General features: G+C 45.8%; 1 protein-coding gene across 1 annotated transcript in view; it reads left to right on the forward strand.

The window, feature by feature from the left end:
• The window catches only part of GABARAPL1 (GABA type A receptor associated protein like 1), a 34664-nt gene that overhangs the window by 14886 nt on the left and 2591 nt on the right, over positions 1-17187 (forward strand). Inside the window, exons 2-3 of the mRNA XM_060236759.1 lie at positions 7848-7926; positions 10383-10501. Coding sequence (XP_060092742.1) covers positions 7848-7926; positions 10383-10501 — 198 coding nt within the window. The remainder of the gene's footprint in view (positions 1-7847; positions 7927-10382; positions 10502-17187) is intronic.

Consider the following 17187-nt stretch of genomic DNA (forward strand, 5'->3'; position numbering starts at 1 on the left):
ATAACTTTTCTGCGACAATTGAAACTGCGACTCTACCCAGTACTAGAGAGGGAATTCGGCATCCTACATTGTATTGCCTTAGCACACAACTTTTAGCTTTTGTCATCTTGAGAAATATGGGAAAATATTGAAAATAGAAAACAAAATTTTCGACTGACCAAGAGAGAGATCTTGGGGTCGTGGTAGATAACTCACTGAAAATGTCAAGACAGTGTGCGTTTGCAATAAAAAAGGCCAACGCCATGCTGGGAATTATTAGGAAGGGAACTGAAAACAAATCAGCCAGTATCATAATGCCCCTGTATAAATCGATGGTGCGGTCTCATTTGGAGTACTGTGTGCAGTTCTGGTCACCGCACCTCAAAAAGGATATTATAGCATTGGAGAAAGTCCAGAAAAGGGCAACTAGAATGATTAAAGGGCTGGAGCACTTTCCCTATGAAGAAAGGTTGGAACGCTTGGGGCTCTTTAGCTTGGAGAAACGTCGACTGCGGGGTGACATGATAGAGGTTGACAAGATAATGCATGGGATGGAGAAAGTAGAGAAAGAAGTCCTTTTCTCCCTTTCTCACAATACAGGAACTCGTGGGCATTCGATGAAATTGCTGAGCAGACAGGTTAAAACAGAAAAAGGAAGTACTTCTTCATCCAAAGGGTGATTAACATGTGGAATTCACTGCCACAGGAGGTGGTGGCGGCCACAAGTATAGCCACCTTCAAGAGGGGTTTAGATAAAAATATGGAGCAGAGGTCCATCAGTGGCTATTAGCCACAGTGTGTGTGTGTATATATAATTTTTTTTTGCCACTGTGTGACACAGAGTGTTGGACTGGATGGGCCGTTGACCTGATCCAACATGGCTTCTCTTATGTTCTTATGTTCTTAAAATCTTTACAGCAAGCAGAAAGGTATTGCTTGAACAGACGGTCCCACAGAATCACAACAGCAGGACAAGCAGTATATTGAATTATGAGTTGTTTAATTTTATTTAATTCATTTGTACCCCACTTTTCTCCTGTGAGGTAGGTTAGGCTGAGTTTATGTGACTGACCCAAGGTCAACCAGTGAGTTTCTATGGCAGGGGTGGGGGATTCAAACCCAGGTCTCCCAGATATTGTTCCAACACTCTTTAACCACTACGCTACACACTTAATTGAAAACATTGAACTCTTGTGCATTATATTCATTATGGATCAAATTAGCAGCAAACTATAGATGTCTCTATGTTACAGGCAAAAATTATCAAATGCTGTTGATTTTCTCACATGGGAATCTTCATATTGCACATTCTGAGTTGACCAAACACTTGTTTTTTATTGCACTCATTCGAAGAGAGAAAGCATTTTATTCTTGATGCACCCCCAAATTTTAAAATTCTTTCTGTAGGAAGAATTAGAAAGCGGGAAGTCTTAGGAATAAGTTCAATTCTCACCCCCATCCCAGGACTTCATATCTGTAGGCTGATACCTTGACTAAAATGCTACTTAGACATAAACATGTGCATCGTCGATATTATTTGAGCCATGAAATATTTGATGTGGCCTAAGTGTAAAAAAATAAGGGCTACAACAGTCAACCTGCCTACTTGAGATGAGTAACGGCCAACCCCGGAGGTCCTCAAGGATCCTTGGGCTTGCCAGGTTCAACTCAGGAAATATCTGGGGACTTTGGGGGTGAAGCCAGGAAAAAAGTTGTGACAAGCATGATAGAACTCTGACGGGGGAGTTCTGGCTGTCACATTTAAAGGTTCCGCACTCCTTGTAAACGACTTCCCTTCATTGGAAATAATTGAGGATAAGGGTGCCTTCTTTTGAGGCTCATAGAATTGGTCCAATCCTTTTGAAACTTGGCTTGTTTTTTTTAGGAGAGGCACCAGATGCTAGGCTGAAAATTTGATGCCTCTACCTCAAAAAGCAGCACCCCCGAACCCCAGATACCCACATATCGATTCTCCATTATACCATATGGGGACCAGTCTCCATAGGGTCTACTGGAGTGCACAGTGGACATTCAACCAACACCCTCCCCCCCTGCTTTCTGCTAACCCTGAAGCGGGGGAGGGCCTCCAAACCAGGGGATCCCCTGCCCCCAATTGGGGATTGGCAACCCTAACAGTGCACAAGTTTCCTAGCAAACAGCTTGCTCAGAGTTGCCAGTGCTCTCCATGAGGGCACATTGCTAGGTTTGGCTGGAAAGGTTTGGCTGGAAAGAGCATGACCTGGAGCTCTCCGCTTCATTCAGAGCAGAGGTTCCTCTCTCCCGTTTTTTCAGCCTGCAAGGCGCCTTTGGAATTCTGACACAGAGTGATGGGCACAGCCACAAAATGGCTGCTGCAGGAGGCACAGCCAGCTACAAAATGGCTGCCGCAGCTTACCTTCTGTCACACAGTGAAGATCCTTGCGCTGGGGTGGCAGCTGCCGCCAAAGCAACGTTTTTAGAAAGCTGCACAGCCAGTCAGCTCTCCGGTAGGCAATCAGAAGCCTTGCTAGGCAAAAGCCCCACCTGGTCCTGCCCGCTTGGCAGGTGCCAAGAAAGATGTTGGTTGCCGTGGTGCCCGCAGCCACCATGTTGGGAATCCCTGCTTCAAAGGCATGACGCATGGCTGGCATTAAGCTACGGTGGCCGATAGGCTTGGAGAAAAACATCATCGAGGCTTCAGACGTGTGTGGAAATGGGCAGCTGAAGCTCTTCATGGCGGGGAGGTAAATAAGATCCTATTTAACGAGACGGGATGTTTTTGTCTCCTCAGATGTGCTCAGCAAGTGCTTGATGGATGATGTGGAGTGGAAGCCAAAGTAATCTTTGCTTTCCGGAAGCCAAAGTAGTCAAGGCTGAGGAGTCGGGCAGGGGCGCAGACCAAGATCTCAGCACCTGGGCTCCTGAATGGCCAACAATCAGCAAGGGAGGGACAGGGATTTCTTTGGCTTCCGGAAAGCAAAGATGGGTCCCTGCCAGGGGGTGCCGCTGGCCTCCTCAGAAATTAGGTCAGGGGCTTCAGCTGCAGGGTGGCAGAGCAACGCGCCCTGGCCCTTTGGATTGGTTTATTCAGTTATTTTACTGAATTTCTAGCTTGCCCTTCCCTGCACAGCCAGGCTCAGGGTGGGTTACAACAATACGCAACCGCAATAGAGCAAATATAAAAAAATAAAAAAAATAAAAAATAAAATTTATTTATTTATTATTATTTATTTATTTATTATTTATATTATATAATACAAATATAATAGTTTACAAGAAAATGATCAGCAATAGCGATGCATGATTAAAGTCCAATTATAAAATCATTTTTTATTTCATTTGTGGTGCCAAATGCAGCTGTTTCTGAGGTTGCTCCGTTTATGCGCGGAACAGACGGTAAATCAATGTTGCGGGAGGCGGGTGGATGAGGAGAGGTCATACAGAAGACGCAAAGGTTGCCAGCTCCAGGCTGAGAAATGCCTGGGGATCTAAGGGCAGACACTGGGTGGGTGGAGTTTGGGGAGGGAGCCTGCCCTTAGATCCTATGCCTTTATTGTCCTATGGTTTTATTGTTTTATTGTTGATATTTGGTGTTGTTAGCCGCCCTGAGCCTGCTTCGTCGGGGAGGGTGGGATATAAATACGAAAATAAATAAATAGGTTCCACCATTTTCTCCAGGGGGACAGAGCTCTGTCGTTTGGAGATGAGCTGGAATTCCAAGGGAACATCAGGACACATCTGGAATTTGGCAGCCGTACACTGAAGCCGATCGGTGGGTGGCTGTAGCTTTCAAGGACACGTGCAAAGGACGTAGCAGTGCTGAGCCCTAGCAGAATTCAGTGCACTCTTCCCACCCCCCTCAGCTGTGTGACATAGCCTAAAAACTGGGCTAAAAAAAGAAAAAAGGCCAACGTTCTTCAGTTCAGGCTCAGGGACCTAAATTCAGCAGCAAGAAAAGCTATTAAATGCTGATCTTTAAATTAAAAAAAAACTTCAATGAACCCTGTAGATTTTGTGAGGGTGACCTGTGTTATGAGAACAGGGTTGGGGACATCAGTTATTTCATATAATAATAATAATAATAATAATAATAAATGTTTATTTATATCCCGCCCTCCCCGCCGAGGCAGGCTCAGGGCGGCTTGCAGGACACGGTACATACCATGATTACAATAAAATGCAGTTAATACAATAAAATACAGTTAAAATACAATTAAATTACAGAGTCGTAAACTAAGTTAAATAAATAAATTAAAACCAGTATAAATTGAAGGTGCTACAGTTCAATAAGTATATATAAAGATGGCTAGATGTCATTACCAGCATTCCACCTTAAAAGCCAGTTGGAAGAGGGCGATTTTACAAGCCCTGTGGAACTGATTGAGGTCCCGCAGGGCTCGCACCTCCTCTGGCAGCTGATTCCACCATTGGGGAGCCATTATCGAGAAGGCCTGCTCCCTTGTTTTTAGCTTGGCCTCCCTTGGTCCAGGGATTTTTAGAAGATTTTGAGAACTAGATCTCAGTGCTCTCTGGGGAACATATGGAGAAAGGCGGTCCCTAAGGTAGGCAGGTCCTCGGCCATATAGGGCTTTAAAGGTAATAACCAGCACCTTGTAACGAACTCGGTGCACAATTTAACCATCTGATCTTATTTTTTCTTTTTGTTTCATTCATACCCCACCTTTCTCTCCAATCGAGGGAAACAGAAGCTTCAATCATTCTCCTCCTCTGTTTCATCCTCGTATAATGACCCTGTGAGGTAGTTGAGGCAGAGAGGGCATGCCCAATGTCACATGAACGCATGAACCTGCTTTGTGCTGAATCTGATCCTTGGTCCATCAAATATCATCTATTGAGACTGGCAGGGGCTCTCTAAGGTCTCACGCAGAGCTCTTTCACATCACCTCCTGCCAGATCTTTTAACTGGAGATTACCAGTGATTGAACCTGGGACCTTCTGCATGCCAAGTAGACGTTCTGCCACTAAGCTATGGGAGAGCCAGTTTGGTGTAGTGGTTAAGTGTGCGGACTCTTATCTGGGAGAACCGGGTTTGATTCCCCACTCCTCCACTTGCACCTGCTGGAATGGCCTTGGGTCAGCCATAGCTCTGGCAGAAGTTGTCCTTGAAAAGGCAGCTGCTGTGAGAGCCCTCTCCAACCCCACAGGGGTGTCTGTTGTGGGGGAGGAAGATAAAGGAGATTGTGAGCTGCTCTGAGACTCTTCGGAGTGGAGGGCGGGATATAAATCCAATATCTTCTTCTTCTCTTTCTAGCAGGGTTCCACAGCAGAGGGGGATTCAGACCTGGGTCTCCCAGGTAGTAGTCTCACTCTCTAACCACTGCACCACACTATTGCCCAAGTTGGGCAAAGTAAGAGGGACCAAATATGGGAGGTGAAGGGGGGGGGGTGGTGGCGCTTGCTAACATGGTTTTGATCCATCCTGAGCTGATGGCAGCCACCTCCTGTATTAATATGTATTAATAAGAGAGTTCGGTTCAGGGCCAGAACAACAGCTCTTGAAGGTGGACAGCTTCTCCCTCAGTAAGGGACTGCTAGCCGTATCGGGCTGTTTGCTCTTCCTTGCGGTTATGATCTCAATGCACTTTTACGCGCTCCAGTGAAAACTGCTGCTTTCAGCTGCTCCGAGTCCCACATCCTTGGCTACTTCAATTTGTTAAGCCAATTTCCGCTTGCTGCAGTAGACGTACCAGTAAAACCTGCTTTGAACAAAATGCCCCAACGCTTTTTTTTTCCCCTGAGGCCTATTTCTTCTAGGATGTCCTTCTGACTTATAATTGTCAGGGTCGTGCTTATCTGTAGGTATCTCCCCTCCATAGTGTGAGCCCTTCCACCAGTGAATTTGATTTGCTTCTTTCTGCAAACGTTTCCACAGTGGTCATTACAATAATGATAGCGGAAGTGGGAGGCAGGAGGAAAAGAGGAAGGTCCAGCCTGAGATGGATTGACTCATGCAAGGAGGCCGTGGCCCTCAGTTTGCAAGACTCTTAATGATGGGACGTTTGGGAGGACATTAATTCATAGGGTCCCCATAAATCAGAAGCAGCTTAACACACATACACAGTTATGTCTTCACTCTTACCTGGATGGCCCAGGCTGGCATAATCTCATCAGATCTTGGAAGCGAAACAGGGTCAGCCTGTTTAGCTTCCAAGATCTGATGAGATTATGCCAGCCTGACTATTACTTGGATGGGAGACCACCAGGGAAGTCCTGGGAGACCACCAAAGAAGCCCAGGGTTACTACACAGAGCGTCAGAACAACCCCAAAGGCTGGCAGTGCATCCCCATGACCTCGGTGATGAGCCATTACTGGTCCCTTTACTAAACCTCCAGCCAGAGACCAAGAGATGGACTCTCTAGCCTAGCTGTATCAAATATAAGGCCCAGAGGCACAGAACTGGCCCATCCAGGGCCCACAAGCAACTGGTATATATGGAAATGTAAGATACTCCCCCTTTTATGGTATCCCTTTGTGTGTGGGGGTAGGGAAAACTAGTCTTGCATATGCATATTTATTGGGGCTTTTGTGGGTTCCCCAGTAAATCCGTTGCTTTCATGAGTAAGAATTGCTTTTGTTTAAGAACATAAGAGAAGCCATGTTGGATCAGGCCAATGGCCCATCCATTCCAACACTCTGTCACACAGTGGCCAAATATACACATACACACACTGTGGCTAATAGCCACTGATGGACCTCTGCTCCATATTTTTATCTAACCCCCTCTTGAAGCTGGCTGTGCTTGTAGCTGCCACCACTTCCTGTGGCAGTGAGTTCCACATGTTAATCACCCTTTGGGTGAAGAAGGACTTCCTTCTATCCGTTTTAACCCGACTGCTCAGCAATTTCATCAAATGCCCACGAGCTCTTGTATTGTGAGAAAGGGAGAAAAGGACTTCTTTCTCTACTGTATTTTGAGTAAAATTAATATTGTTAACTGGGTTTGCCTGAGTCCTTTATAAAGTTTACATCTCGGGTACTTGGCTATACATTTTATGGCACACGTTGCCTGGCCTGACAAAGTGAGATTTAAGTCAGATCTGGCCCTCATAACAAATGAGTTTGACACCCCTGCTCTGGCCCTTCCAGGCGCCAATCAAGAAGTCTGCCTTGCAAGGCGGGACACTCGCAGGTTGAGTTCCAAATGCAATTACTCTGATTGCTGTTGCCAACGAAGGCCCCAAGTGCTGGAGTCAGATTGAAGCCCCAAAACTCAACGAATTCCACAGAATATAATAAGGTTTATTAAAAGAAGTGTGCAGGAATTCTGTTTGTTTGTTTGCTTACTACGGTATTTAAAACCTTTACAATACCAGACAACTACATCATTAGATGGCGGTCCTTTAGCACAGGTTGACAGTCTCTCCCAATATAGGATTACCGGATCTTGATTGGGCACCTCCTGGAGATTTGGGGGGTGGAACTTGTGGAGGACAGGGACCTCAGTGAGGTACAGTGCCCTGGAGTCCGTCCTCCCAAGCATCCATCTTCTCCAGGGGTACTGATCTCTGCAGTCTGGAGAGGAGCTGTAATTCCAGGGGATCCCCAGGTCCCGCCTGGAGGCGGACATCCCTGAATGGGATGGAAAATAAAACAAGCAATACCTTATCCATGATCTACCTGGGCAGAAGATACATTTCCTCATGGCGGGTAGTTGTGTTGTGCAGCTTTCCCCCCGGCTTTGGAGAAGTTTGGGAACCATTCCCTCTGTGTATCCCTGTTGCGTTTGGCATTCCTTGGATTTTGTCATAGATCTATTTCTATTGAGCTTCAACCTGGAAAATGCATGTCGGGTTAAGCAGGAAAGGTCACCGGTGTTTGAGGGATGCCTGTTGATCTTCTTTCCTCCCTCTTGCTTTTTCTTATCCAGGTGATAGTGGAGAAGGCCCCCAAAGCAAGAGTACCTGACCTGGATAAGAGGAAGTACCTTGTCCCTTCTGATCTCACAGGTAAAGACACCCCCGTCCATAATGTTCTCTCTCTCGCTTTTCAAAGAGGGTGCTTGGCGAGCACTAGAAGGAAGCAGATACAAGGGGCTCTGACTAGATGGGGTCTTGAGATCTCCTAGAATTACAGCTTATCTCCAGCTGTAATATTCCCTGGGATAAAATGGCAGCTTTGGAGGAGGAATTTCCAAATGCACAATTGGCAACCCTGGCTCTGAGAGATGCAAAGCATTCATGCTGTAGTTCTTAGCACCTGTGATGAACAAACAACAGCGAATTTTCCCGCGAATTTTCTTGAGGGTTTCTTTAGTCATGCTGGCATTTCAGATTCCCAAATGGAAACAGACCAGCTGAGAAAGGACGACTAAACGCTAAACGGTTCCCATTTTTTATTAGAATGTCCTTTTTGAAAACAGAACACAGTACTCTGAATCTGTGGGAAATGTAAGTTTTTGAAGCCAGTTCACGTCTGAGTTTAATGTTTGCCTTTGGAGGAATGTGTAGCTGTTGGATCACATGACACAGGTTCTTTTTTAAAGAAGGTAGCCAGAGGTTCCTGGTGAGTTTGGTTAATGAGAAGCTTAGCCCACTCAGTGTTCTGCCCCCTCTTCTGTCTCCATCTCACTGCATAGTGAGGGAGGAGCCATAGCTCAGTGGTAGAGCGTCTGCGTGCCCTGCAGAAGGTTCCAGGTTCAATCCCCAGCATCTCCAGTTACAAGAATTGAGATCAAGGTGATGTGAAAAAACCTGAGGCCCTGGAGGGCTGCTGCGAGTCTGACTAAACTTCTGAATCTCAGAGCTTGGAGGCAACATCAGGGGAAGGCCTCAGACTCTATGACCTCTTGTTGGCCCTCAAAAGGAACTGTTGGCTACTGTATGAGACAGGTTGCTGGACTAGATGAACCACTGGTCTGATCCAGCAGGGCTCTTCTGATGTGCTCATTTCTGGACCACATTTTATTACGTAGAGAGCCAGCTCTCCCCCATTATTTACAACCCAGAGGGCATGTAGCAAAAATATCTGGCCCTGGTATGTTTATGTTATAGGCTGGCAGTTGGTACCTCAAAGCGGCCTCCCCCGGTTTCACACAGACAGCCCTTATCTGTTCACAAATAAGTGTGAGAAGGTTTCTGATGTTTTCAATAGCCTACGATGCCTTAGTATGGATAGATAGTTGCTTAGTAACCTTTGAACCCGTGACTCAAGTATGCATCTGTAATGTAACCTTTGATGCTATCTTATATAGCAACTGTGTAACTGTTGGTACTCCATTACTCCCAAGGTTTATGTTCTTGGAAAAGCTCCTGAGTTTCTTACAATAAACATCTTTTGATTCAATACAAAAGGACTCTGTTGTTGGGAAATATCAGCACTTGGCAGCCTCAGCCTCTTATGTCCTGTTGTTAGTCCTCCAGAGGAACTGGTTGGCCACTGTGTGAGAGAGGATGCTGGACCAGATGGACCACTGGTCTCATCCAGCAGGGCTCTTTTTGTGTTCTTATGAAGGCCTCAGCCTCTCTGCCCTGTTGCTGGCCCTCCAGAGGAACTGGTTGGCCACTGTGTGAGGCAGGATGCTGGACCAGATGGACCACTGCTCTGATCCCCCAGGGTTCTTCTGATGTTCAGTGTGAGGAGCTTCATGTGTATTTGTGTGCATGTTGAGCTCAGGAGGATTCTGCGTGAAAAGTCTGGGTCTCAGTTGCCTGGTAGAACAGAAGGAAGAGTCACAGCCCTAGTTTGTATTTCTGATATCTCCTTTGCCTTCAGGAGGTGGCGGCTTGGAAGTTCTCATGATTTTACATCACGTATTGCATGGTCTTTTTTTTAAACGGAGATGTCAGGAACTGAACGGGGACCTACTGCATTCAAAGCAGAGGCTCTTCTACTGTGCCACAGCATCTCTCCAAAGCTGGAAGCTTCTCATGCCCTGGACGTTCTTGTACTGAGGCATCAGCTGTTTCTACTTGTGGGCTGTACATGGGGGAGGGAGGGTTATACGCATCCAGGAGCAGGTAGGAGCAGCCTGAAAGGAATATGGCTGTTGAAACTGCTAGGAGTTGCATTTCAGCCCCTGTGTGTTGATGCAGTTCTAGCTGAGATGTGAGCTTCTGTGCATCCGAGGGTGACTGAAGGGGTGCTGCCTGGAGCGGAATCCTTCAAAGCGCTGTCAGTTCAGTTAGGACAGAGGGAAGGAGGTTGTTTCAGTGGGATGGGGCGGCTCCAGAACCCTGCGTGTTTCTCTGTTTGAAGCTTGGGGTTTTATTTTGTGTTGCTTGGGACTTGGATCATGACTGTGACCTGTCCTGGACTTAAAAACACTATGTAATTCGCCTTGAGTCTTAGCAAGCGAGGTGGACTGTAAGTGTAAATCAGGAGGAAAGGTCAGATAAAGTACTTGCCAGTCAGTGACTGGTTTTTTTTCCCCTTCCTTCTCCTCCCCCCTTTCTGCTGATTCCAGTTGGCCAGTTCTACTTCTTGATCCGAAAGCGAATCCACCTGAGGCCAGAGGACGCCCTCTTCTTCTTTGTCAACAACACCATCCCTCCAACCAGCGCTACGATGGGGCAGCTGTATGAGGTAAGGGTCAGCTGACTTCATTGTGTAAGCTGTGGGAAGCTTCTGGATCGGCACGTCTTGTGCAGAACGGCTTTGCCTTTATCACCCCGCCCTCCTACCATGAAATGAAAACATTTCGGATTACTTTCCTCCTCCTTTGAAAGGGGGTGCCAGCTGCTGCCTGTCGTGTGACAACTTTGAACTCACTTCACTTCCTTGGGATGTTGTGTGGGACCCACCAGTCCACTCCCAGAAGACGACACATCCGCTTACTCCCGTCATTGCTCGGTGGTGTAATTATAGATTTCAGAATGTTCCCTTTCCATCAGCTGCAGCTCCGCGAAAGTTGCTGATCACATTTCTTGCGTACAGCCAAAGGCCACGATAATCAATCACAAAAAATAAGACAAGACGTAAATTATAAATAATCTTAAAATAACAAGATGGGCAGCTGGTGCTTCTCTGTCCGCAGCAGGAGAAGACAGCAGGAGACTGACAAAATTTGTGGCAGAGTCGGAGCTTTCGTGAGTCGTTGCAAACTTGCTCAGTGAAGTGAAGACGTGACCAAGGGCTCAAAAAAGTCCGTAAAGGCAAAGGTAGTCCCCTGTGCAAGCACCAGTCATTTCTGACTCTGGGGTGACGTCACATCAGGACATTTTCACGGCAGATTTTTGACGGGGTGGCTTGCCATTGCCTTCCCCAGTCATCTACACTTTCCTCCCAGTGAGCTGAGTACTCATTTTACCCACCTCGATCAGCCTTTAGCCGGCTACCTGAACCCAGCTTCCACTAGGATCAAACTCAGGTCGTGAGCAGCGAGCTTGGCCTTTGAGGCTCAGGATACCTTGTCAACCAAATAAGTGAAAACTAGCGGATCTTGTTTAGCGGTCGCCGTCGTCTAGAATGTAGCACCCCTTCCCCGTCGGTCTCAGCAAGTGAATAAACTTTACGTTTACCACTCTGCGCCACGGGGCTGCTCTAACAAAAGCTCATAACCTGCCATAAATTTTGTTAGTCTTTAAGGTGCTCCTGAACTCTTACCCTTTTTCTTGTAATAAACACTTTTTATTAGTAACAAATGGTAGCAAAACTATATCTACATCTTAGAAAGACTTAAAAAAAGAAAAATTCTTCTACCCCATATCTTACTTCCCCCCCCACCCCTCCCCCCGTTACTTGACCCCCGCCAGTGTTATTTACTTAAAGAAAACAAATATTAAAGGTACCTTTAACTATTAAAAACCCCAAAAATTATACCTTAGTTTTTTTTTTAAAAAATGAAAAACTTAATCATTATCAAAAATTGTCCAATGTCCTTTTATTTTCCACTCTTTTTCTACGTATCTTCTGAACTTCTTCCACTACAACTTAAAAAGCTCCAAATCATAGTCTCTTAATTTTCTTGTTAATGTGTCCATTTCACTCCATGACATAACTTTTATAATCCAGTCCCATTTCTCTGGTATTTTTTCTTGCTTCCACAGCTGCGCATACAATGTCCTGGCAGCTGAGAGCAAGTACCATATTAAAGTTCTATCTTCCACTCTTACCCTTTTTCTTAAAATAGCCGAATCTAAAAGTGGGATGGTGGAAAGTGCTGCCTTTTGTGGCAACCCCTCAAGGGATTTTCCATGCAAGAGACGTTCAAGGGTAGTTAGTTATTGCCTGCCTCTGCATAGCGACCCTGGGCTTCTTTGGTGGTCTCCCCTCCGGGTCCTAACCAGAGCTAGCCCTCCTTAGCTTCTGAGATATGATGAGATCAGGCTATTTCACCCTTCAGATGCATCATTCGCTCTTGGCAAGGCAAACGGTGCTTCAGGTGGATTGGGTGAGTCAGGAATTTGGGGAAAGGAAAATCACTTTCTCTGCTTCTAAGGAAGAGTTGAAGCCCTTTAAGAACACTGCCAGAAATGTTGTTCAAGGCTCTGTGGAAAGAAGGCAGGAAAGCATATAACGGGGTAAATCCTCTGGAACCAGAGCTCTGCCTATACGAAAGCACAAAGCAAATGGGTTTTGTGAATAGCGGCCATCAGACAAAGCGTTGTTAGGGGTTTTGCAGGGTCACCTGCATTTTGTCGGAAGAGCTGCAATTTAGGATTTCTCAGTGAGAACTGGTTGCTGTGGAAGCTTACGCGAATCCCCACTGAATCATCCAAAATAGCAGATAGGCTACATTTCAAAACTTACCGTCAGAAACAGGCAGTTGTGATTGAAAGGTGCTTGTTAGATGGTGTTTGATTTTGGAAGCTGGATTTTATTCCACGTTTCTTCAGTTTCTCAGCAGCTCAGAATATCTGAGGTCATGCTTGGCCAACTATTCCTTTGCTGATTTTGGATCCAGGGCTACCTTCATGCACAGTTATTTCTCTTACACGACTACATACAGCTCAAGGATGTGCACATGAACCAATCCACACTAGCTTCTGGACAGACCCCAGAAAAGTATTTCCCACAAAGTGCATTTAACATTTAGGGATAGCTGCCATAAGCTGTGGCAAGGACTTCAGACCTAGGTGGCTTTGAAGAAGGATCAGCTGGATAAATGGAGGATTGGTCTGTTTACAGGTGTTAGCTCTGTTTGGTACATCGAGCCTTCAAATTCAGGAGCAGTATACCTTAGAATGCAAGACATTGTCGGTTATCTGTTGATAGCCTTGTCCAGACTTCAGACTGGCTTCTGCTGGAAAGCGAATGCTGCATTATAAATGGATTTTGTTCTGCTCCAGCAAAGCTACCTTGACAACATGTTGGGTTTTCTGGGTGGGTGGGGGAATCTCTGTGGCAGTGGTAGAGCTGGACAGTGAAGTGGTGCCACTGTGCCGTTTCAGGCATTGTCCGTTCTGCTTGCTGTTGGTGCTTAGCCCAGCCTACATGATTGGCAGAAGGTAAAAATACCCTGCATTTGTGTAGCATTTAGTGTGAGGTCCATGTGCTCCCTACTGCAAAAACGGGTCATAATTCTGCCTCCCCTTGTTGCAATTAAGACAGAAGGTAGACATTCGTGATGACTCTGGTGAGCTGGTTGTGGTGCAGAATCTTTGGAGCTGTGCTGGCTCTCAGGATGTATTTATTTTTATTATACCCCACATTTCTCCCCAGTGGGGCCCAAGGCGGCTGACATCATCACTCCATCTTCCATTTTACCCTCAAACAGCTCCATGAGCTATTTTAGGCTGAGAGTAAGTGACTGGCTTCCGCAGGCAGAGTGGGGATCCCAGCCTGGGTCTCCCAGATCTTAACACAACACTCTGACTATTACCTGTGCTGGCTCTGGGTTCAGCGGGTAGGCTTAAGCATCATGGCAGTTATAGCCCGCCCTTCATATGGGTGAAGCAGCAGAGATTCCCCAGATCTATAGATATATTTTGGCCACTGTGTGATAAAGAGTGTTGGACTGGATGGGCCATTGGCCTGATCCAACATGGCTTCTCTTATGTTCTTCTGTGACACAGAGTGTTGGACTGGATGGGCCATTGGCCTGATCCAACATGGCTTCTCTTATGTTCTTATGTGACACAGAGTGTTGGACTGGATGGGCCATTGGCCTGATCCAACATGGCTTCTCTTATGTTCTTATGTGACACAGAGTGTTGGACTGGATGGGCCACTGGCCTGATCCAACATGGCTTCTCTTATGTTCTTCTGGGACACAGAGTGTTGGACTGGATGGGCCATTGGCCTGATCCAACATGGCTTCTCTTATGTTCTTATGTCTTGGGCAGTGATGCTCTGTATTCTTGGTGCTTGGGAGGGGACACAGTGGGAGGGCTTCTAGTGTCCTGGCCTCACTGGTGAACTTCCTGATGGCACCTGGTTTTTTGGCCACTGTGTGACACAGAGTGTTGGACTGGATGGGCCATTGACCTGATCCAACATGACTTCTCTTATGTTCTTCTTTGACACAGAGTGTTGGACTGGATGGGCCATTGGCCTGATCCAACATGGCTTCTCATGTTCTTCTGTGACACAGAGTGTTGGATTGGATGGGCCATTGACCTGATCCAACATGGCTTCTCTTAGGTATGTTGCAGAGGAAGAGGTTTGGCCTGAAATGGTGAAGTAGGTATAAGAAAACACAGAGAGCAAAGGTGTGCAGCGTGGCCTAGTTCAGACAGAATAGCCCACCATGGTTTACCCCTCTGTGAACTTGTGCTTTTTCTGCTGCCCAAGATAGTAAGCCAGGATCTCTTCCCACAAACATGTGGTTCAGACAGAATGGCGATCTGTGATTTGATCAGCTTATTTTTTGAAAAGCAAAGGAATACTGAGGGACATCCCCCTCCAGTTAATTCATGCAGTGAAATAAGAGCATAAGAGAAGCCATGTTGGATCAGGCCAATGGCCCATCCAGTCCAACACTCTGCGTCACACAGTGGCCAATATATATATATATATATATATATATATATAGATATATAGATATATACACACACACTGTAGCTAATAGCCACTGATGGACCTCTGCTCCATATTTTTACCCAATCCCCTCTTGAAGCTGGCTATTCACCTCCTGTGGCAGTGAATTCCACGTTAATCACCCTTTGGGTGAAGAAGTACCTCCTTTTATCCGTTTTAACCCAACTGCTCAGCAATTTTCATTGAATGCCCGCGAGTTCTTCTATTGTGAGAAAGGGAGAAAAGGACTTCTTTCTTTACTTTCTCCATCCCAAAATACTAGTTGGTAGGCCAGAATCTAGCCTGTGCTTACTGCTGACAGAGTTTAACAGGGATGCATGCTTGTGTTTTCTATGTTTTTTAAGCATGTGTGTGAATTTCTAGGCACCTAATAGGGCTCTTTTTTTTAAATGGAAGGCTTTTTTTGTACCTGGATTATTAGTAAGAAAATTTCTGTGGCAAATGCCTCGTTAATGTGGAAGACATCCTGTTCCCGAAATACTGTTATAGAAATCTGCAGTTTTAAGGAAGAAGAATCTAGAAAGCATTGTTACTGTTACTTCCATCTACCTAAAAGAGGGCATTTTGTCCAATTAAGCGAATGGGGCAAGATACTAAGGCCACTTAGCTGGAGAGCCTCAGAGACTGAAACTTCTGAATGAAGTTCTTGGTTTATTGATAACTCAGTGTGCATAACAACCTGCTGCTTTTCAAGCTTCCGTCAGAACAGCTGGTAACATCTGGAGCAGCACTGGCCTTTCCATGCAGTCCTGTGCAGAGTGACTGCCGTCCGAGACCGCTGAAATCAATTGGAGAATGGTGGCTCTCTGTATAGGAATGTGCTGTTTGTCGTGGTGAATTCAAGGGGGGAGGCACCAATACTCCTTCTCAGCTGTGGAGTCTTGTGTGCAAAAATTCCACTTAATGCACCACTGACATCAACGTTGTGAGCGAGCAATTTGGCTACTGCATTAATTAGTTTGCTCTGGGGCCATCCTTCCTGAGCTAAGACAAAAACATGTGAGCCGGAGGTGAAAAAGCCTGTGAGCTAGCTCATACTAGCTCAGCTTAGAGGGGACACTGAAAGGCACCTTTGTGTGACTGCTTTTGCATCTCTGTCGTTACTGACTCAAGTGGTGACATCACATCACGATGTCTTGGCAGACTTTTGACGGGGTGGTTTGCCATTGCCTTCCCCAGTCATCTACACTTTACCCCAGCGAGCTGGGGACTCATTTTCCTGACCTTGGAAGGCTAGAAGATTGCGTCAACCTTGAGCTGGCTACTTGAACCCATCTTCCGCCGGGATCGAACTCAGGTTGTGAGCAGAGCTTGGATTGCAGTACTGCAGCTTACCACTCTGCAGCTCAGGTATCTCTTGAGGTCCTCCATAAAGACTTTAGAAGAATCATCTTGATGTCACGTCTGTGGAAGTAGAGTACTTTCAAATGAAAACCAGCGCTGTACAACATTGCACATAGCAAAGCACATATAAGACAATTTGCCTACTCGGTTAAATAATACTTGAAATATTCTAGAAGTATGCACACACATACAAAATCAAGGCAGGTTTGTGACAGTTTCCTTACAGTTATGTTCGCTACTGTCTGGGCACTTTACTTTTTCTCCCAAGTCTCCCTGTGTTATGGGTCGTTTTTAAAATTCAGATTGTAGCATGCTTCTAGCAGTTAGGGTTTGTAGAATCTTTCGGGCTCAAGTGCCGTGTTCTACTGGAGAAAGTTTTTCTTCTTCCGGACGTTTCGTTCTCAGCTGAGAACAAAACGTCTGGAAGAAGAAAAACTTTCTCCAGTAGAACACGGCACTTGAGCCCGAAAGATTCTACAAACCCTAATGATGATGCCAGCCGTGAAAACCTGCAATCTTCTAGCAGTTCTTATTCATTTTTTAAAAAATAACCAATCAGATAAAAAAAAAATAAGAACCAATACGGTAAAATATTTTGCTCAGGAACAGGTTAGAACATACTATAATAAATGAAAGCCAAGGTTTATTGAGGAGAATTCCACATCTTGAGTGAATTCCGCAATTTAGGCGCCACTGTAGGCCCTGCATCTGGTAACAATGAACGTTGTCATAGAAAGGGGGGTTCATAAAGGAGTACCTCATTAGCTGATCTTAATGGACAGGTTCATTATGGCTTGAAAACTCTTTGACCTGTGTGTGACAGCAAATAGGCAGCCCACACAGTTACGTTAAAATTGGGAAGACATGTTCCAGGTAGCACCACTTGCTGCAGCTTTTTGTATCCGTCAGAGCTTCTCTAAACAGCCTTCAAGGACAGCCTCTTCACA

Source organism: Heteronotia binoei, chromosome 4 (assembly GCF_032191835.1).
Source record: "Heteronotia binoei isolate CCM8104 ecotype False Entrance Well chromosome 4, APGP_CSIRO_Hbin_v1, whole genome shotgun sequence".
Taxonomy (NCBI): domain Eukaryota; kingdom Metazoa; phylum Chordata; class Lepidosauria; order Squamata; family Gekkonidae; genus Heteronotia; species Heteronotia binoei.